Source organism: Pogoniulus pusillus, chromosome 9, assembly GCF_015220805.1.
Source record: "Pogoniulus pusillus isolate bPogPus1 chromosome 9, bPogPus1.pri, whole genome shotgun sequence".
NCBI lineage: Eukaryota > Metazoa > Chordata > Aves > Piciformes > Lybiidae > Pogoniulus > Pogoniulus pusillus.
In genome coordinates, this window is record NC_087272.1 from 14029547 (window position 1) to 14056661 (window position 27115).

A 27115-nucleotide genomic window follows, 5' to 3' on the forward strand; every position below is an offset into this window, starting at 1 on the left:
TGGTGGAGTCACCATCTCTGAAAGTGTTGAAAAGCCACATGGCCATGGCACTTTGCAATGTGGTTTAGTAGGCATGATGATGTTGGGTTGATAGTTGGTGATGATGATGATGGTTGGGTTGAGGATCTAGAGGTTCTTTCCAACCTTAATGATTTTATATGCCATGGAGTTGCAGTCTGCCCTTTAACTGTGGTTTTCCTTGCCACAATGGGAGGGGGAGCAGCCAAAGAAACTTCTCTGTCCCACTGGCGACCTGCCATACCTGGTAGGCAATGCAGCTGTGGGCTGACTGGCACAGCCTAACAGCTTCCAGGTGCCTGGAGGCAGAACAGCACAAAAGCTACAAGAAAAAAATCTTCCTATTGACTCCATCTTCTCTGCTCCCAGGTGGAAGGATTGGCCCTAAGCTCCCCAGGCTATGTCTATCTTTCAGCTACCATTGAGCTTGTTTTATCCTCATTCTGCTTCTATCATCCCTTCCACATGGCTGCAGCACCAAGAGGGTGCATGGCAATGAGCCCTGTCCTGTCCTCTGCCAAAGCATGGGACCAGCAAGAGACTTTCTGAGGTGGGAGGTGGTGAGTCCAGTGCGAGCCCTACCCATGTAGAGATGTACAGCCAGAGACTGCTAGCAATTTTTATTCATACTGCACCATATACTGGCTTTTTTATTTCCCCAAAAAAGAGCTGGAAAGGCATATCCTGCACCTGTTCCGGGCAGGCAGCATGCAGCTGGGGCAGCATGAGGTGGGATGAGACTGCAGTGCCTTGTAGCAAAGCAGGAGCATTCACATGGCTGCATGTTGAGGAAGAAGATGCAGAAAGAAAACTTAATTTTACAGAAGAGACCACTGAGGTGCAAGAAGCTGCAACAGTGCTGGAGCTGGAGTGAGATTGATGGGGGTGTGCTGCTGGGACGTGCCACACCAGACTCAGATCTGGGTGCGGAAATGCAGGTCAGTGCCCAACATCTTCTGTGCATAGTCCTGGTCAAAGCGCTCGCTCTGGGCCACTGTGAAGTGGTTCTTCCAGTCTCCAGTAGTGCCTGGGAGCAAGCAAGATGGGGCTCAGCAGGGGCCAGGGGGGTTTGATCCTTTGGGAGCCCCTGGGGGCCACTCACCTTTGCGCATGAAGGGGGAGACACTGTGGTCCATGAGGTGAGAGGGCACCATGGTGTAGTTGGTGGTGGGGTTGTCCCGCATGGCCTCAAAGGAGGTGTGTTGGGTGATGGCATCCAGCACTGCCTCTGGCAGCTGCTGCCCCAGGAACTGGGCCACCTTGGCAATCTCCCGACGGGGGTTCTGTGGGACATAGGCAGATGCTCACCCTTCCTGCCAGTGGCCCCAGACCCTTCACCATCCTTGTGCTGGCTTAGGGTGGATCCCTCCCCAGGTAGAATAAACTCACCACAACACAGACTTTTTTGGAAAGTCAGGGAAAGATGAAATTGTATCTCTTATAGTTAGAATTATAGCAGTATAAAGAGAAATAAACTACTGGAGAAAAAATATAATAACCTTAAGGAAGATGGGGAAGGGGCCAAGTGGCGGTGAAGCAGCAAAAGCAGCAGCACCCAAAACAGCAGTGGGGGAAGACAGCAGGCAGGAGCAGTTCAAGCAGCAGAAGCCAGCAAGGGGAAAGAACAAGCTGTGCTTCTAGACATAAAGCTCTTGGTGCTCCAATGAAATTATTAATATAATTTCATTGTTGCCATTGCATGGCCTGTCCCTGGAATGTTCACCTCTCCCCTATGTCTGAGCTAGAAAATCAGCTCAAACGGCTGCAGTCCTCCACCTTGGTCCCTCACCTCCTTCAAGTCCTCATAGAAGAGGTAAAGGATAGGATAATCCTTCCTCCGCTCCCAGTAGTCCTTGACATGGTCATACCAGGAGCCATATGCCACTGCATGGAGGAAGTGGACAAGAGTGTGAGTGTAGGGGCTGGAGAAGGGATAAAGGATGACCCCTGCCCAGGTGTGCCCTATCCCACCTCTGCCAGCCATGAACTTCTCTAGGTACTGGTCCCATGTCCCTGGATGCTGCTGGAAGTTGTTCATCAGGTCAAAGTGGTAGAAGGAGACGGCCACATCCTTAGCATTGCGTCCCATATAGATCATCTGCAAAGGAGCCATGGAGTATGAGGGGCAGCCCCAAGACCTCCAGAGAGGGGAAGCACTCCAGCTCCTAGAGCTCCCAACACCAGTCAGGATGCAAGAGAAAGCGGCTGAGGATCCTGCCTTGTGGGAACAGGAGGGCTGCAGTGTCCCATGGGCTAGAATTGGGGCTTGGGGGTTACCTTGCAGCGGTTTTCCCAGAAGGATTTGGGCAGGATATGTGCAGGCAGGTGAGTCTTCACCACACGGGGTGAGGGCATGGTGGCCAGCAAGTCCGTCCCTGGGTGACTCCAAAGCACAGGGGTGATCTCTAGCAGGTCCTTAGTACAGTCCCCCCACGGGTGCCCATAGCCAAGCCCTCACCCCCCACTACCTGCTGGCATCTCCCCAGGTGCAGCGAACTCCAGCATGGGCACTCTCTTGATGATAATGTCCCGCTTGCACTTCTCGGGGTCGCCGCCTTGCAGGATCATGTCCACAATCTCACAGACCCAGGTGGTGCCTGGGGAAAGCAACCCAGCACAGGTGGGCAGGGTGGTGCTGGGGGACTTGGCACTGACTCCCCTCTGAAGCTTGACTAGGCACCATGCAGGTGAAAGGAAATCCCACACGGCTCCGTCCCAAATGTGCTGTGTCCCCCCAGGCAGCTGGTCCCAGCTGTACGTTGTGCTCGCCCACCCAGCACCGTGTCTGGTGGGCTTAGGGATGCTCACCCGATTTGGGGAAGGTGACCACCACGATGTCCTCAGGGCAGCTCTGGAAGCTGTCAATCCGCTCCCAGTCACGGGCGAAGGCGTTGACCATGGGGATGCCGTGCACCGAGTGACAGGGCTGCCGCAGGAAGGTTTCTACATTGGCCATCCTGCTGGGGACAAGGACACCTGCAGGGGGCTGATGGGTGCAGGCAAGCCCCCTCAACCTCCCAGGGCTGCTGCCAGCCAGGGCAGCAGGGGCATCTGTCACCCTTCCTGTCCAAGGAGCGCCAGTGACACTGTCAGCACAGAGATCACAGGTCACTACAGCCCTGCCGCTGTGCCTGCTGTCAGGAACGAGTGTCCGCTGTGGAGGTGGGAGCGCACCCTGCACTTGAGTGAGGGCTGGGGGTGCCCGCGGGGACCCACGTCACACAGGTCAGGCACCTCTCCCCTGCCTCAGCGCCCCAGGGGAGCAGGGAGACAACTCCTTGGGTTTATCAGAGACACTCCCGCCCCAGGGGAGGGCTTAGGGTTGCTGGCTGCACTCCAAAGTACTCCAAACCCCCCATCTTGGACCCTGCAGCACCGCGGGGTGAGGGTGGGCAAGGCACCCCGCAGTACCCAGCTCACCTAGCACCCTGCTGCTCTGTGCCAGGAGAGTGTTCCAGAGGGTGGCCACACCGGAGAGTGACAGAGGCAGAAAAGCGGCAGATGTGGGGCGCCACGGCCGTTCTTAGAGGGAGGAGATAAGGCAAGGCGACAGCAGCGATGTTTGCCAGCGCTGCAACTGCCGGGAGGGAGGAGCAAGTGCAGGGAGAAGCCGGTGCCCATTGACCTCCCCACGGGGCCCAGTATCTCCCCACCCACAGGTCCCTGCCCCTCTCACCCCACGTGGGAACAGGGAAGCCACCTCACATCCCCACAGCTGGCACGGTTTTGCAGAAATCACCCAGTCTCCCAGGCTGACAGAGACCATCCCTGTGCCACAGCAGCTGAGGGCATGTGGGGTGGCACCAGCTTGTCCCCAGCCCAAGGAGGGACCAGCAGCCCCAGGAGATGGCAGGGTTGGGCTCAGACCAGGTGCAGGGCAGTAAGCATCCAGGCACAGGGGGCTCAGCAAGGACATTTTATTTCTCTTCAGAAGTCTCGGGAGAGGCAAAGGAGCACACGGCATGGTGGCAGTGCCATTGCCACAGATGAGATTTAGGGAGCCATCCTGCAGAGCCTCCTCAGATCTGGGTGCGGAAATGCAGGTCAGTGCCCAACATCTTCTGTGCATAGTCCTGGTCAAAGTGCTCACTCTGGGCCACTGTGAAGTGGTTCTTCCAGTCTCCAGTAGTGCCTAGGAGCAAGCAAGATGGGGCTCAGCAGGGGCCAGGGGGGTTTGATCCTTTGGGAGCCCCTGGGGGCCACTCACCTTTGCGCATGAAGGGGGAGACACTGTGGTCCATGAGGTGAGAGGGCACCATGGTGTAGTTGGTGGTGGGGTTGTCCCGCATGGCCTCAAAGGAGGTGTGTTGGGTGATGGCATCCAGCACTGCCTCTGGCAGCTGCTGCCCCAGGAACTGGGCCACCTTGGCAATCTCCCGACGGGGGTCCTGTGGGACATAGGCTGATGCTCACCCTTCCTGCCAGTGGCCCCAGACCCTTCACTGTCCTCCACCTTGGTCCCTCACCTCCTTCAAGTCCTCATAGAAGAGGTAAAGGATAGGATGATCCTTCCTCCGCTCCCAGTAGTCCTTGACATGGTCATACCAGGAGCCATATGCCACTGCATGGAGGAAGTGGACAAGAGTGTGAGTGTAGGGGCTGGAGAAGGGATAAAGGATGACCCTCCCCATGCCCAGGTGTGCTCTATCCCACCTCTGCCAGCCATGAACTCCTCCAGGTACTGGGCCCATGTCCCAGGGTGTGGGTGAAGTTTGTTCATCAGGTCAAAGTGGTAGAAGGAGACGGCCACATCCTTGGCATTGCGCCCCACGTAGATCATCTGGGGAAAGCTGAGTGACATAAAGTGCTGTTGGGGCAAGTCCCTGCCTTGTCTCTGGTGGGTCCCTCCCAGCCTGTTACCTTGCAGTGGTTTTCCCAGAAGGATTTGGGCAAGATGCAAGCTGGGATGTGGGTCTTGATGATCCGGGGGGATGCCATGGCCTCCAGCTGCTCTGTGCCTTGAAAGCAGATTTCCTCCAGGATGCTCCCACTGCCAGTGGGATGCCCCTCCTGAAAACCATGCCTGCCCCACACCCAGCACCCGCTGCCCTTTGCCACCCTATGACACCCTGCTACCTGCTGGCAACTTCCCAGGGGCAGCAAACTCCAACATGGGCACCCGGTTGATGATGGCATCCCGCTTGCATTCCTCAGGGTCACCGCCTTTCAGGATCATGTCCACGATCTCGCTGACCCAGGTGGTGCCTGATGAGAGGCTGGGTGTCCAGCTGATGCCGTTTCAACTGGAGCTCCATTGTGGGCACCAAAGGTGCACCGTCCACCAGCGCTGCCTTTTGGCATGTCTCAGGTGCCAGCCCAGAGGCAGCAGGCTGATGGTTCCTTTCCTGAGCACGACCCCTCTCCAGTGCTCAGGGATGCTCACCAGATTTGGGGAAGGTGACCACCACAATGTCCTCAGGGCGGCTCTGGAAGTTGTCAATCCGCTCCCAGTCACGGGCAAAGGCACTGACCATGGGGATGCCATGCACCGTCTGCCAGGGCTGCCGCAGGTAAGTGTCCAGATCGGCCATCCTGCTGGGAATGGAGAGGGAGACACTGCAGTGGTGGTTGCCAGCAGGAAGCATCAAGTTGCACCAGGGAAGGTTTAGGTTGAGTATTTGAACTTCTTGACTGAAAGGGTTCTCAAAGACTGGAACTGGCTGCCCAAGGAGGTGGTTGAATCCCTACACCTGGAGGTGTTTCAAAGAGGCAGAGATGTGCTGCTGAGTGCCACGGTTTAGTACCAGCCTTGGCAGAGTTAGAGAATGGTTGGATTGGATGATCTTAAAGGGCTTTTCCAAACGAAGCTCTAGTCTATGATCATGGGGGCACCTCATTGTCCCCCAGGTTCCCCAAAATCCCTGCTGAGCTCAGACATCTCTTGCCCACTGGCATCCCGAGAGATGGCACCTGCCTCCTGCTGGGATTCTGGGGGCTGTCTGGCGGTGCCAGGAATAGGAAGGGTCACAGCCAGCCCCGGACGGGTCTGAGGTCAGCACCGCCAGTGCGCAGCTCCCGGGCGGGCTTTGCAGGCTGGGCCTGAGGCTGCTGCCTGCCCCCCGCCTCCCCCCGGCTTTTCTCGCCCTGCTGGCATGGGGCAGCCCGGCTTTTGGGGGAGCTACCTAGGGGTTCGAAGGCGACGGGAGCTTGGATCTGGGACTCGCAAGCCTCTCCAAGCGCCCTGCTGGGACCCGAGCGACTCCGAGCGCCCCACGACTCCCCCGCCCACGCTCTGCAGCCCCTCCCTCACGGGTCGGGGCCGCCCCGGGCCGGGTTCAGGCTGTTACCTGCTGCTCGGCCCGGAGCTGTGGCCGGGATCAGAGGACGCGTCCGGCTCGGTCCCGGGTCCGGGGCGGGATTTGTTGTGTCCTCTCCCGCGGGGAAGATGGAGGCACCGGCAGGGGGAGGCTCCTGGGTGTGCGGGGGCCCCAGGAGTGGTATAGCCGGGGGAGGGACTCGTGGCGAGACGGTCCCGGGGCTCCAGAGGGAAGTGACGAGAGGGGACGGGGAAGCCGCAGCCGTGGGGACAGTCCCCAGGCACCTGTCATGAGCTGTTCGGTGCTCAGCACCCCCCCTGGTAAGCACGTAGATGGCGCAGGGAGCAAATCTCAGCTGCCTCCTCCCGCCGCAGAGGAAAACACTGGTGATATCCCAACCCACATTCCCGGGTGGGATGCTACATAACCCTGTCCCCACACGGGGTCACCGCTACACAAGCTCCTGGCACCAGCGTGGGGCATGCTAGTGCGGTGTGGGGGCAGGCTTTGGTTGCGCCCTCCTCCCCCCCTCCGTCCCGACAGATGCAGAGTTTGCAGGGTTGCAAAGCTTGGGTGCAGCTGGTAACGTTTCAGCGATAATGGTTGCCACTGGTGCCACTGCTGTAATGCTCCTCCCTACCTGCCCCAACAGGTCACTATCTGTGCAAATCCTTCCCCAGGAGCAGGGGAAACCTGGAGATCGCCATCAGCGTTGAAATAAAGGTGTGGGAAGTACTTATTCCCATGGGAGAGCTGCTGGTTTGGAGGAGTCCCATCCAGGCTGCTTCTCTTTGGGGATGAGACAACCCCCCTACCTTGCCCAAAGGCTGCAGTCTTGGAAACTCAACAACAGGCTGGAAATGGAATGTAACTGAGGAATTTGGGGGTCCAAAGAAAACCATTGCCCCTCAGTGGGTTGGGAATTAGCTGGTTCCAGCCAGTTCAGAGCAAAGGTAGCTGGGTCAGAGGTTACAGAGTGGGTTCCCCACCAGTCAAGGACAGCAGTGTTGCCAGGTATGGCGATATGCTGGCAGGGAGGTGTTGCCCTTCACATTTGCTCTGCAAAGCATGAGCTGAGGATCTCCACCGGGGCCAGGAAGCCTGGGGCAAGCCTCACCACCACCCGCTTTGTCAAGAAACCTGCCACAACCCACAGGTGTGAAAGCTCCTGTCCAGGAGCAGTCGGTTTGCCAGTCCTCTGGTCTTTTCCCATTCTTTTCTGACCTTTGCTCCCTCCAGAAGCCTTGGTAGGGTGGGGCTGGAGCAGCCCAAGGTCTCAGGGGTCAGCAGTTGATTTTGGGAAGATGCCTGCCTTGGCAATGCCCAACCACCACTGGCCAAAGATCCACTACCTGTTGAGCACAGGAGTGACTCTGGCTGCTGCCCAGGATTTGAGCACCTTCTCTCACAGACAATGGCTTGCCTGCCAGTTATCCCAGTTTATTGCATGAGGAAAAGCAAATCACTGTGAGGATGCTCTGTCTAGACCCACCCTTGCTGCTGGGTGAATGAGACGTGAAGATCTCTGGGTAAGTAGTATGAGCTCCTCACACCTCCATCTGGAAGCAGAGGCCAGAGCCTGCCATTTGTTCCTGGTAGTGCTTGTCGAAGCATTCGTTCTGGGCCACGGTGAAGTGGTTCTTCCAGTCCCCAGAGATCCCTGGGGGTGAGAAAGCAAGTGGAACAAATCCAGACACTCCCTAAGTGTTTGCAACAGACAGAGGCTGCAATACAGCCCAGGGACACCCTTCTCAAGCCCTCCACCACTGACTGAAGCCCACCTTTCCGGAGGAAGGGGGAGAGGCTGTGGTCCATCAGGACCGTGGGCATGGTCTCGTAGTTTGCCACGGGGTTCTTCTTCATCTGCTGGAAGGAGGTGTGGTGGAGGATCTTCTCCATTGTCTCCTCTGACACCACCTTGCCCAGAAACTTCAGGATCTTCTCCAGCTCTCGACGTGGGTCCTATGGGATGCCCAACATGGGGAGGCTGTGGAAAAGGCTGGGGAAGGAGGGCAACTCTGACACCTTCCCCTCCATCCCACTCTCACCTTCTTCATGTCCTCATAGAAGAGGTAGAGGATTGACTTCTCCTGTGCCTTCTCCCACCAGCCACGCACATGCTCATACCAGGACCCATAAGCCACTGTGGGATGCGGTCAAGGGGTTAACCAAAACCAAGGGTGGAGGAGGAGACCCTCCCCACCAGGTTTTTGGGATAGGCACTCGGGTTCAGCCCTCACCTTTGCCAGCCATGAAATTCTCCAGGAACTCACTCAGTGTGCCAGGGTCAGGGTGTATCTTGGCCATCTGGTAGAAGTAGTAGTAGGAGATGACAACATCCTTGGGGTTGCGGGCCACATAGATGACCTGGGGGACAGCCAATGATGTGGTTGGGGTGTGCAGAGTGGTGCCCCCTTCCTGACACCTGCAGAGGGAGAGAGGTCGTGGACCTCTGCAGTGTTACCTTGCAGTTCTTTTCCCAGAAGGAGGATGGGAGGAGTCGAACAGGGAGATGAGTCTTCACCAGCCGCGGGGATGGGGTTTCCTCCAGTTGCTCCACACCTGTGGGGCAAGATGCCTGTGCTAGGACTGGTGTGAGCCCTGGCACCCTCACCCACACCCCAGCTCAGGCCTCTTCCCACCCAGCCCAGGGGGGCAGCTGGGATGGGGGCTCACCACTTGGTGCCCCAGGAACCTTCATTTCCAGGAAGGGCACCCGGTTGTAGATAGCATCGCGTTGGCACTTCTTCTCATCACCGTCCTGGTAGATCATGTCCAGGATCTCGCTTGCCCATGTTGTGCCTGCAGCACAGGGACAGTGTTTGCAAAAGCTGGCATCACCCTATCCCCCCAGCGCCCTTCTTCAGGGCCACTCACCCGATTTGGGGTAGGTGGAGATGAGCAGGTCATCTGGCCGGGCTTGGAAGGTCTCCACCTGTGGCCACCCCTCAATGAAAGACTCGTATAAAGGCATGCCGTGGAGGCTGCCCAGCTCCTTCCTGATCACATCCTTTACCCCCATGGCCGAAGGCAGGTCTGTGGCTCCGGTTTCTGCTCTTCCCGGCAGCTGTTGCAAGCTCAGGAGCTGCCGAGTGCTGTGTCAGGGCCGTTCCTGGCAGGCGAAGTCCCCCCGGGTCACATGAGCAGGGGTGTTGCCGGCGCTGGGGTGTCCCACGTTCCCTGCCGGGGCATCTGCTGCTGCCCCTGCCCCGGGCCCACAGCTGCTCCTGCTTCTCGCCTGCGCCACACCCTTTAATAAGTGTAAGGGGGGTTTGGAGCAGCAGGGACAGCTCTGTCACTAGGGCCACCCCCATCCTGTGGGCGCCGGTCGGCTCCCCCAGGAGCCTTGGCATCTCTACCCTGCAGGACCCAGCCAATCACTGGCAGGGGACAGGCAGGTGGAGCCGCCTTACAGACAGGCAGATAACGAGCAGGCTAGCGGGGTGAGCGAGGGCGCGCCGGGATGAAGGCGGGAGGGATGTGGCACAGCGGGGAGCCCTGGGGATCGTGCTGCCGGTAGCGGGGAGACAGCGCGGAGAGGACACGATGCGGCTCTGTGGCCGCCAGGGGGCGCCACGGCACTAGGAACGTGCGCAACCGCCCTCAGCGTCCAAATGGCCTCCTGCGGCTGCCAGGGAGCGGAGCCAGGAACTGGGAGAAGCGGGGTCCAAATGGCCTCCTGCGGCTGCCAGGGAGCGGAGCCGGGAACAGGGAGAAGCGGGGTCCAAATGGCCCCCTGCGGCTGCCAGGGAGCGGAGCCGGGAACAGGGAGAAGCGATGTCCAAATGGCCCCCTGCGGCTGCCAGGGAGCGGAGCCAGGAACTGGGAGAAGCGGGGTCCAAATGGCCCCCTGCGGCTGCCAGGGAGCGGAGCCGGGAACAGGGAGAAGCGGGGTCCAAATGGCCCCCTGCGGCTGCCAGGGAGCGGAGCCGGGAACAGGGAGAAGCGGGGTCCAAATGGCCCCCTGCGGCTGCCAGGGAGCGGAGCCGGGAACAGGGAGAAGCGGGGTCCAAATGGCCCCTGCGGCTCCCCACCCGTACCAGAACGGTCACTGGGGTCTCAGGCGTGCTTTGGACCAGAGCCGGGGCAGGGGCCCCGCCTCGCCTGCACGCTCCGGTCCTGCCGGGGTGTTCCGGTCAGGGCTCGGCCGCCGCTGGTGGGCGGGAATCTGCGGCCGTGACAGAGTGGCTCAGAGCTCCGCGGCGGGGCTGGGGCAGGGCAGCGCTGAGGTTCTGGGGCATGTCCAGAGAAGGGCAGCAAAGCTGGTGAGGGTTTTGGAGAAGAGGTGCGGGGGTGAACAGCTGAGGGGACTGGGGTTGTTCAACCTCGAGAAGAGGAGGCTGAGGGGAGGCCTCATTGCTCTCTACTGAAAGGAGGTTGGAGCGAGGTAAGTGTGGAGGGCCGTGGGCTAGCACTAACCTTGGCAGAGTTAAGGAACGGTTGGACTTGGTGATCTTAAAGCTCTTTTCCAACTAAAATGATTCTGTTACTCTCCCTTCAGAGCAGTCCCCACTAAAGAGCTCTGAGCCCACCTGCACAGCCCTCATGCCTGCCAGGGCTGAAAGGCCCAGAGGTGTCCTTGCCCCAGCACTGATCATTGGTCCTGTGTCTTCTAGTGATAAAACTGCATCAATTAGAGAACAACCATGGGCATAGGACAACAAATAACTACATGGAAAAGATAAATGGCAGCTTCCTGTGCCTAGTGCCACTCGTTAGGACTTCCCTCTTGCAGGAGCAGCCTTTTCCCTGGCACAGCCATCCAGTGCAGTCAGCAGGTACCAGCGCTGCAGTTTGTGGTGCAAGAAACATCCCAAAGCTTGTCCTTCAAAGCCACTCAGAATCTGCAAACTGACTAAATGAGGTCTCGTGGTTAGAAAAACTCCTGTCTTGAGGACAAAGTGCAACGGTTTTAGGACAAGGAGCAATGTTTTAAACTAGAACAGGTTTAGATTGGAGATCAGGAGGAAGTTCTTCGCAGTGAGGGTGGTGAAATACTGGAATAGGTTGCCCAGGGATATGGTTGAGGCCCCATCCCTGGAAACATTCAAGGCCAAACTTGATGGGGCTCTGAGGAACCTGATCTAGTTGGAGATGTCCCTGCTTACTGAAGGCAGACTGGACAAAATGACCTTTAAGGGACCCTTCCAGCCCAATGCATTCTGTTATTTATTGTCGCTGGGCCTGGTTGGGGAGCTGATCTTATGTGTAAACTTACAGAAACCCTCTCCCTTTTCACCACACTGACTTTTTAATTCTCTAGTGAATTTTGATAGGGGAAGATGATGTCTAGATCACTGATAGTAGAGCCATGTGACCTTAAACCATGTTCAGTAACCACTGCTCTATCAAATTATTTGTCCTTATTGCCATCCCCATCCACTTGTGCCTGCTGTAAGATACCCAAAAACTCAGGGACCTGTAGGGCAAGTCAGTTCAGCTATAGGTAATTCCAAGGTAGTTCATGTAGTGGTGACTTTGTTGGGTTAGTTCTTTCAAGGGCTATATGTCAGCCTTACACAGAATCTCTTTCTGCTAAATAAGCCACAAACAGATCTGGTGGTGAGAGCCAGGCTTATACAGTCACATTTCCCTTCTGTTATGACTGAACCAGGAGTTTTCCTTCCATCTGAAACAAAAGCAAGGCAAAACAAATAAAGAAAAAAAAGTAAGCTGAAGCAAAATAGAAACAGAAAAAAAAAAAAAAAGAGGAATGAATCACTCCCCTATGTAGAACAGGATGAGGATTTAAAAAAACAACACAAACCAAAACAACCAAACAAATAAACCACCAACCAACAAAGACCATAAAACCCACAAAGCCCTGAGGGATATTTTGGTAGTAGCTCTGCCGGTGCAGCTGCCAACACAGATGTTTTCTGACTAAAATATATTTTATGAACTGACAGGCAACAATTAACCCATGAAGGTTTGTGCACTGTGAGCACAATTTGGGAAGTGATTGCCTTTGGCTGCACTGATTTTGAGGTGAGTTTGGTAATTCTGCTTTGCTTCAGCTTCCACAAAGTAGTGGGAGAGATGGGGAAGGAAATGCCTCTTAACTGCCCTAGCTTTGCTCACTATGAATTTGAATTCATCAACACAAGACACACTGGGCCATGTCCAATGCCTTCTGTGCAGCCAAAGGGTGAGAAGGAAGGCTGATGTGATGCTGGAGTGGATTCAAGCTGCTTAGTGATGTATGAAGGGGCAGAATGCAGGACTCAAGCTCATACTCTACTCTTCCAGCTGGTTCTAGCTGCTCCTGCCAGCCAGAGCTGCACGTAGCCCCTGTTCAGCTGTAGCAAGGACATCCTTACAGGATGGCGTTGGCTGTATTCTTTTCCAGGCACCCCTCTGGCTAGTGAACTGCAATTGTCCTCAAGAGTTTCTTGGGGAAAAATCATTCTGCTGATCCAGAGTCAGAAGACAGAGCCTGACCAGCTGGCTGGCCTTTTTGTCCCCTGGGCAGGAAATTGAGTGGCCTCTGTTTAAGAAAGCTACTTGGCATTTGGCCCACACAAACCACAAATGATACTTTTCCACCTGAAGGGCATAAAAGGGTTTCAGCTACTCATGTGTTCTTTTGTTGAAAGTTCCTGCAATTTTAGACATCATGATTCATTTTGGACAGCTTGTGGAAGGCATCTCTGCCACACCATCAAGCTCAGACCATGCCCAGAGCTACCATCCACTTCAGTGGCTGTTTCAGATCCATAAAGGATCTCATCCTGTTGGTTTCCTCAAATAAAACCCACTTTGGGCTCAGACAAAGAGGCTATCATGCCCCCAGTGATCAAAGCAACATCAAGTACCTTCTGAAGACATTCACTTATCCCCAAATTTGTATCCTTCACAGTGTCCTGTGTGGAGCTGATCATAAAAACCACAACTAAAAGCTTAAGGGTTGCATTGATGATTAGAGGTGGTTTTCTCACACCCTGATCTGTTTGCAGATGGCCTCTATTTCAGGAAGCACTTTGGAGCAGAAGGCAGTGAAATTTAGACAGCAATCCTCCAGCAGTGTTCCTCAGTTCTGCAGTTTAACAGATCAGGTATCCCAAGTGCTGAGGGACTGCTCACCAACACCCTCTCCAGAAAAAGCTCTTCCCTCTACAGGTGCCAGCCCCCTCCATGGCTTAAGGACATCCCAACCCCTTTTTGCTGCTGAGCTGGAATGATTTTACTGTCAAGGGATATTTAGAAAGCTTTTCCCAGGTGAGACCACCTGCCTAAAAAGGCATTTTTTTTTTAATCAAGAAAGGCATTTGGTTTCAAACAAACCAACCCCAAACAAACAGTTCCATACTTCTGGAAGTCAGTTAACATTTTTAATAAGGAAAATATAAAGTAACCAGAGAAACAAAATAGAAATAAGAGGGCTCACCACTAACTCCTAGTTACTTCACATTCCAAGACTCCTGCTCCTGGCTTCTGGTGCCCTGATGCTATGGTGGAACTCTCTCCATGCTTTGAGGTCCTCGAGGAGCTCTTTGTTTCCCTCCCTACAGCTTCTCCAGCTGTTCCAAGCTCTAACTGCTGAAAGTGCTTGGGAACTTCATTGCACTGGGCTTTTGCTCATCTCTATCTCCAGCAGTTTTAGGGCAACTCATATTCAGAAGTGGGGGGATGCCTCCCTAATCCTGTCATGGGGGTGAGATGGGGGAAAAGGGAGCCATGCAGCAAATGCTGTCCTGCCAGTCTGACTTTATGAAGAATGGCCTTGTGCTGCCCCATTTCAACTCATTGAATGTGTTCTGTATATGCCCCTTCAGTATTGTGCCCACTGTCTCATCCTCCACTTCCTTCTCCTCTCCTCTCCTCTTCTCTTCTCTTCTCTTCTCTTCTCTTCTCTTCTCTTCTCTTCTCTTCTCTTCTCTTCTCTTCTCTTCTCTTCTCTTCTCTTCTCTTCTCTTCTCTTCTCTTCTCTTCTCTTCTCTTCTCTTCTCTTCTCTTCTCTTCTCTTCTCTTCTCTTCTCTTCTCTTCTCTTCTCTTTATCTGGCAGAAGTCATACTCTGAAGCTGGAGGTGCCCCTGACACTTTTGGTCCTTAGGGATCCAGCCCCTCTCCTGTAAGATGGTTAATTGATTTGACTGAAGGATTTAAAATACACTCCCACTTCACCCTGGCACAGGTCTTTCTGCCATGTCTATATCCTTTGTGCCTCCACATTACTGTCCCACCAGCCCCCTTCCTACCTACTTTGCTATGTCCTAGCATGCTTGTTCCTTAGACTCACAGGATTTGTGCAGAAGCAGCACACAAATACTGACACTAGCTCCATTTCCAACAGCCTGCTGGCAACATTCCTCAAGACTCTGTCCAGAAAGTCCATGCTACCCCGGGCCAGCCAGGTGCTCTCTACTGGTGTTGCAATTCCTGCACAGCCGTCAGTCTGCCTCTGTCATCAAAAGTGCTGCCAACCAATCTCTTGATTTCCCTGAGTTGATAGAGAAAGATAAGGAAAAGAGGTGGTTTCAAAGTCCATATTTCTGTTTTCTCATTTGGCACCTTCCCAAGTGCCAGGAGAGCTCCCAGGATTAAAGCGATCCCCTTGTTGTAAGTATAAACCCACATGCACAAAGCTGCGTAGCTGTGTGGGTGTTTGTACCTTGCCGGCATGCACCAGACACAACTCAGCATCCTGGGCAGGAACAGGGGTGCTCCTTCTCATCCTCTTCATCCTGTCCGACAGGGATGTCCCATGCCAGGCTCACCACGTGGGCAGGGTCCATCAGGAAGATGTGTCAGGCCAGGATTTGTCTTCAGTTCCTCGTCTGTTGACCATCCGAGTTGTCTTTCCTCAAACCAGCTGCACTCCCTTGACTTGCCATGGGGCTGCCTTTGCTGTGTGGGAACACAGTAGAATTCCTACTGCCACCTCAAAAGCAGAGCCAAAAGTCCTCCCCACCTTTCTTTGGTGAAAGGAGGCAGTCTGGGCTTTTGATCATCAAAGTTTTCCTCTTTGGAAGGAGGAGGAACCGTCTAGTCATGGGTTCATTGATTCCTTGCCTAGCAGGAATGTTTGCTTGGACCCAGCCAAGCCACACCTCTGATGACTGTTAAGGGGAGCGCTGGCTCTCTTTTGATATCCTATCAACTGGGTTTATCAGAGTATCAATACAACCGCCCTACTCCAGGGCTCGCTGCACAGTGGGCAGAGGCTGTGTGGAATTCATTTCATTTCAAGGAATTCTAACAGCAGGTTTTAAGCTACTTACTTTTTTTTTTGTCTATACAGGAAGTCTGAGCTAAAAAAAAACCACACCACCCAAACATAATTACTCTGGCACGCCTGCATTCCTGCTCCTGGCTCAGGCAGAGGAGGGACTCTTTCTCATTGGAGCCGGGAAGAGGATCTGATCCTCAGAGATCATCACCACAAACGTGTGTAACTGAAACCTGCAGCCATGCTGAAACAGATATTATCAGACATGTATATTGATCCTGACCTGCTGGCAGAACTCAGCGAGGAGCAGAAACAGATCCTCTTCTTCAAGATGAGGCAGGAACAGATCAGACGGTGGGAGGAAAGAGAAGCTGCTGCGGACAAGGCTTCAGCAAAGAAGCCACTACGGAGAAAAGGTGAGTGTCTGCCTGGTGGCTGCTTCTCTCCCTCTGGCAAAGATCTGGCTAGCTTCCTAGAAATAAGAAGTAATATGTGCTAAGGTGAGCGTCTGCCTGGTGGCTGCTTCTCTCTCTCTCTGGAGGAGATCTGACTAGATCCCTAGAAATAAGAGGTAACATGCCCTTAGAGTAATTTCTTCTCCCAGGGGCATACCGGAGTTGTATTTCCAAACCCAACCCACCTAAGATAGAGGAGTTTTGGCTAGGCACACAGTGGTTTACTCCCTGGCCCAGACAAGCCATCTTGAGCAAATTGCTCAACTGCCCTAGCTGGGAAGACAGGACTTACTTGCCCCCAGGAGATGCATCTCCTTAGGCTTCCCACTAAATGAGGCCTCTGAATCTGTTTGTAAAATAAACATGGACTTGAACATCTGTCCTGGGGCGCCAGATCTGGAGGAGGGTTCCCATAGTGCCTTTAAACCTGCAGCTCCCTTGCCAGGACTCTGCAGCATGCCAGGAAGGTAGCACTTTTCTCCCATCTTTCTGTCACGTGCTCTGTTTGCAGATAGGTCACCCTCACCTAGACTGGGGAGGGCAGGGGCAAGGAATTCAAGCAAGAAAGGAAACAGTGGTGAGTTTTCTCCCTTGCTTGCAGACACAGAAATGCCTCCTTGTCTGACCTGGCTTCAGCACTGTGAAACAAAACGAGAGGTGTGCATGGTGTCCCAGCTGAACTGTCCCCACACATGGCAGCTTTGGGAGATGCTTTGCTGTTGTTAGCTGCTGGGGGGCACAGTGGTGGGATATGGAGCTGCTGAGCAAACAGCCCTTCCCAAAGAGCTGCTTTCTTTTCAGCCAACGGGAAGAGGGTGACCTGGAAGCTGGGTGCTGACAATGACGTCTGGGTGTGGGTGATGGGTGAGCATCCTGCAGATAAATCGTACGCGGCCATCTGTGAAGAGATCCAGGCACAAAGGGCAAAGAGGTTAGAAAGAGAGCAAAGCAAAGAGAGCAGGTAAGCACCCTTCATCTGGGCGACCTGGTGGGCAAATGTGGTGGAGAAGGCATTTCCAGGAGGCTGTAGGGGCTTCAGTTACCAGTGTTGCCCTGGACTTCCAGGTGAAAGGTACAGGCAAAGGCTGGCTTTCTGTGAGCCCTCAGTCATAGAATCATAGAATTGTTTGGGTTGGGAAAGACCTTCAAGATCATTCAGTCCAACCAATAATCTAATTCTACCAAGCCTGGTGCCTTTTTCAGAGACCTCCAGGGATAGGGATTCAACCACCTCACTGGACAGCCTGTCCTGATATTTGAGAACCCTTTCAGGCAAGGAGTTTCTTTTAATGTCCAACTTAAATCTCCCCTAGTGCAACTTGAGGCCATTTCCTCTTGTCCTATCACTTGAGCCTGGGGAGAAGAGACCAACACCTGCCTCACTGCAACCTTCTTTCACAGAGTTATAGAGAGCAGTGAGGTCTACACTTAATATCATTTTCTCCAGAATAAACAACCCCGGTTCCTTCAGCTGCTCCTCACTGGACCTGTTCACCAGACCCTTCACCAGCTTCTTTTTCTTTCTGGACATGCTCCATCACCTGGAGCATCACCCCATACCTGGAACATTCATGGGGTTGTTGAGACCCAAGTGCAGGACTCAGCACTCAGCCTTGTTGAATCTCATTCACTTGACGTCAGCCCATTGGCCCATCCTGTCAATGCTGGCAGAGACCAGCTCCAGCCTGAAGCTTGCCCCGGGGCACTGAGGCTCCCACACTGCTCTAGCTTCTGCACAGTAGCCTCTGCAGCCCACAGGAAATGCTAACTCTGTTACTGCAGCAGGTGAGGTGTTTGAGTTGCACTGACTCACCAACAGGTGCCCTCATACAGGTGGAGGCAGTTACCACAAGTCGTTGGTTTAACCATTCCACCTACCCAGTTTGGAGATATGATAGCTGCCTTTTTGTGCATTGCTTTGTCCCATCACTGCTCTGCTCACGTGCAGCTTCCTAACAAGATGTGCAGAGAGCAGAAAGTGAATCCTTTAGGTTCCTAAGTCCTCTCTTGCTTGCGTTCCAGAGAGACTGACTCTTCTGTAACGTGGTCTCTACATCCACAACCAGGAGTCCTGGGTGAGACAGATCTTCATGGGAAGAAAGGATGTGCAGTGACAGAAAAGAAGGAAAGTGAGAGAAGAACTGCTGCTACTGCACCAGGGAAAAGCCAGGAGCTTGCAAAGGTAGTTTTCCCTCTTTTCTTGGAAATGTGCTTTAGGATGTAGGAAGTGTAGAAAATCCTGGTTGCTGGAATAAGAAATTTGAAGGAGAAAAAAGGGAGTGAACTGTTAAGGCTTTTCTTCTGTAGCCAGAGAGGAAGCCATGCTTTATCTTTCCTTAAGACTCAGGAGGTCCCAGTGCTGGTGATCTCAGCTGGGATAGGTCTGCTCTGTACTGGTGGATTAGTTACTGTGGATTCCTTTGCTTCTGTTCTCTGTGGGTAAAGCAAGGGTCACAGTACTTACCCTCCTGTTCTGTGGCTGGTTTGGATGGCTTTTGGGGCAGGACTGGGGTAGCTATCTCAGGATCTGTACATTTGAGGCCAGAGCTCTCAAGCAAATCATCTACTTGTAGAAAAGAATAGATGAAGATATTTTTTTCCAGCATCCTGTGACATGCATGTTTTACATTTTGGAGTGGGTTTTTTGTTGGTTTGGTTTTGCTTTGGGTTGAGTTGGGTTTTGTTGGATTTTTTCTTCTGAAATAGCTTATGGCCTTGACAAGCACAGGACAGCTCCAAATGCAGAACTGCACTGTCTGCTTTTCTGTGGTGGTTCAATACAGAAATAATTTTCTCCAGCAATTAATACATTTCTACTTTAGAACTGACCACAGAAAGCTATTTGCAGAGAAAGGATGAGTTAAATTAACCACCTGTGCAACCTAAGTTGAGCAGAAGGACCAGAGCACTCTGCCAATTTAACAGGAGAAGTCCAGTCTCATGCAGCAGTTTTCAATCAGCCTTTTGCTGCTAACTTGTGCAAGTGCCTTTTCTTTTATTACACAGCCACTCCATGTTGCAGCATAAAATAGCTCAATAACTGAAAGCTGGGGTTTGTCCAAGTGCCTGTCCCACTGCCACCAAAATACTGAAGGGAATTCTTTATCAGAAGCCTCTGAGTCATGCAGAGCTTTTTTTTTTAGCACTGTTTGCTAAAGTTGAGCAACTACATAAGAGACTACTTATTTTATTTCCCCCCCAAGGAAGCTATTAGCCACACCTAACAAGAAGAAAAACAAAACAGGTAATCCCCCCACCCTCAACCCCAGAAGCCACCTCCACCCAAAAAACCTCAAGCCCTCTGTCAAGCTCTTGTGCATGGAGATAGATGTGGATTGCATACTTCACTTTTATTCTCTGTCATTATATTAATGCTAATTTTCTCCTGGTTTCTGGGGCTTTTGCTATGAGAAGAAAAGATCCAGACTGAAGACTCCTCTTGTATTTTCTAGGTCTGGAGAAGGGCTTTGTCTCACCTCCTTTTAGTTAAGGTTAAAGTGGATTCTCAGCTCTAGTTCCCATTGAACCTGAAGGGTCCAGGTATTGAGCTTTGCCTGCTGCAGGGCACGGGGCTGAGCTAAGCAAAACAAGCTGCTGCACACACTTTTGAAGTTCCTAGTTTCTTGTCAAGGAGAGAGAAACTGGAAAGCTGTGTTCTTATTAAATATTAGCCAAGTAAGTTAAGGGTATAAAACAAACTATGCCCTTGGTGAGCAATGCAGAACAGTTAACTCATTACTCACTGTGCCAAGAGGGTATTCTGGGTCCACTGGGGAAGTGGGTGGGTGTTTGCTCAAAGACAAGTCTAACCTCACCTTCAAAGGCTGGTCTCAACTAGTGGCTGTTGGCAGGGTAGCCAGACTGGTTTGCAGGGAAGAGCAAACATGAGATATGCAGCTGGTCAGGTCAGTTTGACGAGAAGGGGTTTGCTGCAGCTTAGCCACAGCACCAAACAAGCACAGGCAGGTAAAGCTATGGATGGCAGGTTCTGCAGGGGCCTGCTTTAGAGGGAGGGAGGGAAGGGACTGCTTTCTGGCAGCACTTGGGAGCATCACTTAGCAAACCAAGGCATACTTACGACAGTCCTGGCACTCCTCAATTCTCTTCCCATGGCATATTAAGTCTAATATAGGCCTAACAGGCCTCTGCAAGTCCATGAAAGGAGGTTGTAATGAGGTGGAGGTTGATCTCTTTTCACTAGGAACAAGTGATAGCACATGAAGAAAAGGCCTCAAGTTGTATCAGGGCAGGTTTACATTGGACTTTAGAAGAAAATTATTGATTGAAAGGGTTCTCAAGGACTGTAAAAGGCTTCCCACCCCTAGAATTATTTCAAAGAGGCAGAGATGTAGTGCTGAGAGACATGGTTTAGCTCCAGCCTTGATAGGGTTAGAGAACAGTTAGGCTCAATAATCTTGAAGGTCTTTTCTAAGCAAACAATTCTGTGGTTCTGTGATTCTCATATGATGATTAAAAAAAAGTGCTTGTCAGAAAAGGCTGGGAAAACCTTTTAACCTAAGTGTCAAATCATGCTTCTGCATTAAACACCAAAAGCAAAGCAATAGCTCCAAAAATATGATCCTAATCCTACACTTGTTTCTCACCACTCTTTTCCTCTTTTCCTTGTCCCAGAGGGAAACCAGAGATGTTCACCAAATGCTGGCAGACTGTCACATGAGGAAGCATGGCTTCCAACAGGTAAGTGGTAACCTAGGATGCTCCTAGCACCTTGAGTAGGGCCCAGATTTATCCTAAAGCCTTAGGTAGCCTCAGGGCCTCATCTGACCCAAGAATATTCTCACATCTTGAAGCAGATTTATCCAGCATTGCCTTGCTTCTCGTGTACAATGTGATGATTTGGAGATGACACAAAGTAGGCCAGGCTGGCAGAGTGAGGAGCAGCACAAGGAGATGCTCCTGATGATTTCTGGCAGACTGTTTTCCCTTCTTTCCTCTGGTGTCACCCGCAGGAAAGACAGGGGCTCTTTGTTGTTGAAATTGAAGAGATTCACAACAGAAGAATGGAGCTTTCAGTATTTCAAGACTAGCTAAGAATCAGGATTAAAAGTAGCCTGGGACAAAGCTGAACATACTGTTTCTTCCATAGATGAAGGAAGCACAGAGGAGAAATTCAGAAGAGACCACAGCCACCCAGGAGGCAATACCAGAGAGCCACCCTAGCTTGGAGAGCCAGAGCACATGGCAGAAATCAGATGAGAATGAGCCTGAATGGCAGGAATCCTGTAAGATCTTAGGATGACCTTTTCCTAAGGGGCTTGAGAAATCTTAGGGCTCTGTGGGGTCATCTGAATCTTCCCACCACATTGAAAGTGAACACTGGGTGGAGATTACTTCCAAGAAACACAGCACTATGTCATCAGAAATGTTTTTGGACCCACAAAGCATTGAGACTAGAGCTGGGCAGGGAAATGGAATTTTTTTTCTACAGATACCAAGCAACAAGTAGGAACCACATAAGTAATAGCTAGAATAATTAGTTTTAACATTGTAGCTGGCTTTTGGTAGGACATTGCAATAACCACTTGACCTCGAGGACAAGGACTAGGAGTGTCAGGCACTAAATAAAAGGGGCTTCCCTGTCATCCAGACAGAATGGTAGAATCAGTAAGGTTGGAAAAGACCTCTAAGCTCATGGAGTCCAACCATCTCCCCAACACCACCATGCCCACTAACCCATGTCCTGAAGTGCCACATCTATGCTTTAAACACCTCCAGGGATTAAGACTCCACTTCCTTGAGCAGCTTGTTCCTATCCCACCTAAGCAGAACCCTGCTGCACTGTCTCATGTAATGATTCCAAATAATAGGAAGAAAAATGGCAAACAGTATGAGACTTGCATGAGCATCCATCACTGCTGCCAGATATTTCCTGAAGGAGGACCTGATGCATGAACTTCCATCCAGTTCCTCCCTTGCTGCTCAGGAGATGACAGTGATGTGCTACCAGTTGCTTTCTCTTCAGGACAGGGGCTTGAGGCACTTAGTGCCATGGTCTAGTTGATTGGACAGGGCTGGGTGCTAGGTTGGACTGGATGATCTTGGAGGTCTCTTCCAACCTGGTTGATTCTATGATTTTTACTGAAAAGTACTCTCCTAAAGACTCTAGGGTGAGCTGTACCTAGACAGCTAAGGTGGTTTTACAGCAGAGCTCTCCACTTCCCATAACAGTTTCAGCAAGACTCTCTTTCACCCTCAAAAAAAATCAACACTTTCAAATCCTTCACAGGACTGATTTGGGATCATTTCAACAGCTTTTATTCCATATACCCTCCCCTCATGCCAGCTCACACAAAAGGCAGCACAGAAATCCATGGCTGAAGCAGGAGTCACCATCTGAAACAAAAGAAAGCCTTTCAATACAAAGGGACCTGGTACCCAGAAAGAAGCCAGATTGTAGCCTCCCGAAGAAATCAAAACTGGTCCCTGATAAGTAGCAGGTGCCCAACAGTGATGGCAGATGTGTCACAAATTAAGTGTATCTTGTACCTTGTGAAAAGGGTTGTTCCTCTGCTTCATCAAGCAGGAAGACAGCTAAAGGGCAGCAAGCTTAAAAGCAGCCTGCATGTTCGCTCCTGTAGGACTCCTTTTCTGTTCCAGTGCAGAAATCCAAGGCAGCAGACGAGAAGAGACGCTCCCTTGCACGGCAAGCCAGGGATGACTACAGGAGGCTTTCGCTGCAGGGCGTCCACAAAGGGAAGCAGGCAGATATTTCCAAGGGAGCCAGAGCAGGAGATAGGCGACCACTCCAATATCCACCTCTGCCCCCTAAACCTAAACTTCTACCTCCTGCAACTTCAAATGGGAGAGTGAGTAGGTAAGAGCACCCTGTGGTGGGGAGAAGGGAAGAGCTGCTTCTGCCCTAGCATGGTCTAGTTGAGGAGGGGATGGTTAGCTATCCTTGTGTGGAGGAGACACCCTCATATGCCAGCCTAGGTTGTGCTGAAGTTTCTATGTTCACCCCTGGATGGTAATGAGTTTATTCAATAGAGTGTCCTAAGCCAAGATTGCCTAAATCCTCTGTGCCAGCTGTCCTCTGAAAACCCTATGCTAGTGATGACAGCTTCTGTTTAAGGCTGGTCTTAACACCCTGAACAAGAGGCAAGTCCTGCCAAGGACTCAAAAGAATACCATTGTTTTAACTCAGTGCATAAACAAATCTTTTCTAAAAGGAAAGAGGGAATCCAGAGGACAGTCTCCAATTCCACTGAAGAAAGCATCATCAAGTGGTTCAAGGAGGAGCAGTTCCCTCTCCGAGCTGGTTATCAGAAAACCACAGACACAATAGCTCCTTGGTTCCATGGTGAGTCTGTTCTGCCCTGGCCCAGCTCCTTAACGAGTTAATTCTGCCACCATGGCTGCTGCCACGGGCTGGCCCTGGGACCTTTTCAAATGTGGCCAGGTTTTCCATTGCAAATATATAAATTCCTTCAGCATTTTGACAAAGGGCAAGCTAAAATGTTAGAACAGAAGCCAGCCCTTCAAAATAGCTTGTACCTCTGTGCCAACTCTGTCTCCCTGTACTAGGTGAGTGGTCACCCTGGTAACTGTTTAGACCAGGGTCTAAACAGAGAGAGATTTGGCCACAATTTATCCCACTCATCTCGGCCCCAGGTCATTCTCCCTCTATATGTGCTCGTCATCCATCACCCTTCTGTCACCATTCTAATGGTACATCATGATCCCACCTATCCCCCTTGCTCCAGATACCACTTCAATCTCAGACTGCAGCAACAAAAGCAGTAAAGGAGACTTCTTGTGAGAACTGTTCCTTCCAGTCCCACACAAATGCTTTTCTCCCCTTTGTGTATTGGTTTTGAACAGGAATCCTAACCTCTAAGAAAGCAGAGGAGCTTCTGAGCAAAACAGTACCAGGGAGTTTTCTGGTCCGGGTCAGTGAGAAGATCAAAGGCTATGTGCTCTCCTATCGCGCTGTGGAAGGGTGTAAACACTTCCTCATTGATGCCTCCAGCGAGTCCTACAGCTTCCTCGGAGTGGACCAGCTACAACATTCAACTCTGGCTGACCTCGTAGACTACCACAAGGTGAACATCTAGTAACGCATCCATTAACTGGTCAACTGCCTCAAGGCACTTCAAGATAAGACCTAATAGCTTTGGTTGTTTTAAAGTGGGTACTCAGACCCATTTTAGATGCTGTAGGACATCCTGTATGCTGCTTCAGAGGGGTTTGCCAGTGTAAGAGGTACATGTCGGGCAACCTGACACATCTCAGACATCTTAGACTTGACTCACCTCCCTGCAAGTGTGCAGAATACCTTGCAGATGTGGCTTGCACACTCTTCAGTAGAAATGCTGATGTAGTGAGAGATGACAGCATGCTCAAGTAGACCTTTTTGTCTTTTTTAATTCTCTCCATTGTGCAATTCGTGGAAAATTGGGTAAGCAGAAAATTCTGCTTGCCTCCAACTTCATCATGAAAGAGAGCAAGGTATCTTTATAATCTTAAAGCAGGCAAGATAAACAATAGAAGGGAAGGAAGAAGGTTGGCAGGTCCTTGCAATGGTAACAGCAACATTTACTGGCACCAACTCTAGTTACATGAACTCCAAGAAGGGCCAGAGGGATTGTTCATTCTGTTACTGTTAGATCAGCCCAAGGACAGGATAACAGTTTTGTCATAGAATCATGGAATGGTTTGGTTTGGAAGGGACCTTAAAGATCCTCTAGTTCCAATCTTGCTGCCATGGGCAGGATGACCTCCTACTAGACCAGGTTGCTCAAGGCCCTGTCCAACCTGGCTTTGAACAGATTTGGAGCCTCCACAATTTCTCTGGGCAACCTGTTCCAGCACCTCAACCACCCTCATGGGGAAGAACTTCTTCCTAATGTCCAATCTAAATCAATTTTCTTTCAGTTTGAAGCCATTGCCCCTTATCCTGTCACTACACATCTCTGTAAAAAGCCCCTTTCAAAGTGTCTTTTACATAAGTGCCTACCCTAACAGAGATGTGGCTGAACAAAACTGGACGTGAGTAAAATATCTATGTTCATTTACTATATGGAGCTCTACCTGGATTTGCTTCTCCATGGGCTCCACAGCTGAGGCTGAAATTGTTGAAAGCAGGAGCTGCCTGGCTGCTGAAACCAGTTAGAAGACTTAAAATCTGGCTGTGCTTATCTTTGTTAGAGGGAGAGCTATGCCCACAGCCTGCAAAGAATCCTGCAGACCACTTGTGGAGTGACCCCACTCTGCTGAAGTGCTGTGGGAAGTTCTGCTCATGATCTGTGAGGTGGCCATGGAAGAAGGCAGTTTCTTTCACTTCTGGAGCTGCTGCTAGGATGGAAGGCAAAATGAGAAGCAGAGACTGTACCATCAGGGACTTGCATTGTTAGAACGGGGAACTGCTTGAGCAGAGGGCATATGTTCATTCCAGGATCCATCCTTGTCCCCAGTGTGAACAGAAGCAGGAATACAGTCCACAGCCACTCTGTCCTGACAAGTGCCTGCTGAACAGTCCTGGCTCCAGCACTTTCTAGGCAGGGCAACATTTCATGCCACTGAAGCTGTGGTCACCTGTGAGACAGCTCTTCCTGAGCACAGTTTTATGAAGGTCTGAGGGTCAGCCACATGGGTCCTTCATTGAGCAGTGAAGATGAACTCAAGTCCACACCATAACAGAAGCAGGGAGAATGCTGTCCATCTTGTCATGTTGTGATAGGTAGGGACTGTTTGAAAGGTGATGTTTAATCATGCCCTCTATCAACAGGAGGAACCCATCACTTCCTTGGGGAAGGAGATGTTGCTTTACCCTTGTGGCCAAGAGGATCAGCAGCCAGATTACATCTCTCTCTTTGAGTGAACCCCTTGGACTCACCATGCAACCCCATGCTTGTATTCACAAAGACTGAATTTCAAACTAGAGCTGCTGATGCTTACCTGAAATGGTTGCTCTAAACAAAGCAGTGGGAGGATAAGCACTGTTGTGGGCTTGAGGTACCACCTGAATTAAAGAATGCAGCAACCCAGCAAGCTGCAAAGCACCTGATGTACCCCACACAGTGAAGTGAATGAGGTGACAAAGTCATCAGTGGAACAGGGAGATACTGCCATGCATTTCCAGTGTTTTTTTTTTCAGATATCCTGGGGGATCTCTGTGCTCTGTTGTTCTTGAGTGCAAGGCTGTTTGTCATCTGGGAAATAACTGTCTACACTTGAATGCAATCAAACCTTCCTGAAGGCACAAAACAACTTGGAGAGCTGAATCTGGCTTGAGGTAGTTTGCATAATGTGAAGCTTACTCTTGTAAAACGCTAGAATCAAGGATGCTCAATCCAAATATCCAACCCTCGGTGCCTTTCAGTGGAAGGTGTTCTCTCTGAAAAGGGGCTTTCATAGAAACTCCTTTAGTCTCTGAATACAGATCCTCACTCTTTTAACCCCTGTTTAAATCCCACGCTGGCCTTTCTTCATGGGGAGGGATTAAGCTTTTGAAAGGGCAAGAAGGAGGGCTACAAGAGTGTCTACAGGAGAGTACGACATGCACAAAGACTACCAAAAAATGTATGCAGCAACGTAGATATCAGTATTAGTGCAGTGTGCAGGAGTGTTTGCCACTAAAGAGTGCTGTTTTCCAAATGGAGCTATTTATTGTGAGTTGTACCCAGGTTTACTGAGATGCATCTGGTATAAACTTTAACATAGACCTTGTTCCTTCAACATTAACATTCTCTCTGTGTCTGTTATGCTGCTCCTTGATAGCATAATTCAGAATAATGAGGGAAAGACAGGATGAAATCACGCAAGAAATTAACCCTCACCCAGATTCCCTCCTCTTGTGGCACACAACAAACTGCACAGCTCAGGGTTGAGGTGTGAATCTGTTACCAGTGTCTAATGACATGATCCTCAAAGCTTAGAATCACAGAACAGTGAAGGGTTGGAAGGAACCTTCAGAGATCATGCAGCCCCATGCCTCTGCAAGAGCAGGATCACATAGGGACAGTCACACAGGAACACATCCACACAGGTCTTGAAAGTCTCCAGAGAAGGAGAATCTACAACCTCTCTGGGCAGCCTGCTCCAGGGCTCCAGCACCCTCACACTGAAGATTTTTTTCCTCATGTTGAGGTGGAACTTCCTTGATTCCGGTTTGTGTCCATTGCCCCTTGTCCTATCACAGGACACCACTGAAAAGAGCCTGGCCTGTTCTTGACACCCACCCTTCAGATATTTA

At 51.5% G+C, this 27115-nt stretch overlaps 3 protein-coding genes and 1 long non-coding RNA gene across 4 annotated transcripts; 1 reads left to right on the plus strand and 3 right to left on the minus strand.

The window, feature by feature from the left end:
- Positions 1–663: 663 nt before the first annotated feature.
- On the minus strand, positions 664–3458 carry LOC135178071 (sulfotransferase 1B1-like). Its single transcript, XM_064148577.1, has 8 exons — positions 3439–3458; positions 2827–2975; positions 2487–2615; positions 2296–2393; positions 1990–2116; positions 1808–1902; positions 1121–1301; positions 664–1045 (listed from the first exon to the last, which is right to left on the minus strand). Exons 2-8 carry the CDS (start codon positions 2972–2974, stop codon positions 933–935), a joined length of 891 nt encoding a protein of 296 aa, XP_064004647.1. The 5' UTR covers position 2975; positions 3439–3458; the 3' UTR covers positions 664–932.
- A 579-nt stretch (positions 3459–4037) lies between these two features.
- LOC135178488 (uncharacterized) lies at positions 4038–9540 on the minus strand. Its single transcript, XM_064149405.1, has 15 exons — positions 9153–9540; positions 8952–9077; positions 8740–8837; positions 8516–8642; positions 8324–8418; positions 8057–8237; positions 7826–7935; positions 6306–6559; positions 5402–5553; positions 5095–5223; positions 4879–4976; positions 4672–4798; positions 4485–4579; positions 4226–4406; positions 4038–4150 (listed from the first exon to the last, which is right to left on the minus strand). Exons 1-15 carry the CDS (start codon positions 9295–9297, stop codon positions 4038–4040), a joined length of 2031 nt encoding a protein of 676 aa, XP_064005475.1. The 5' UTR covers positions 9298–9540.
- Positions 9541–13599: 4059 nt separating this feature from the next.
- On the minus strand, positions 13600–17669 carry LOC135178073 (uncharacterized). Its single transcript, XR_010303342.1, has 4 exons — positions 17461–17669; positions 15729–16798; positions 14888–15123; positions 13600–14716 (listed from the first exon to the last, which is right to left on the minus strand). It is a non-coding gene; the product is annotated as an uncharacterized LOC135178073 (long non-coding RNA).
- SH2D4A (SH2 domain containing 4A) lies at positions 15616–26604 on the plus strand. The gene is made up of 9 exons (XM_064148578.1): positions 15616–15861; positions 16702–16861; positions 17923–18082; positions 20533–20598; positions 21008–21143; positions 22519–22735; positions 23091–23221; positions 23743–23963; positions 25649–26604. The coding sequence occupies exons 1-9, from the start codon at positions 15687–15689 to the stop codon at positions 25739–25741; spliced, it is 1359 nt and encodes a 452-aa protein (XP_064004648.1). The 5' UTR covers positions 15616–15686; the 3' UTR covers positions 25742–26604.
- The last annotated feature ends 511 nt before the right edge of the window (positions 26605–27115 follow it).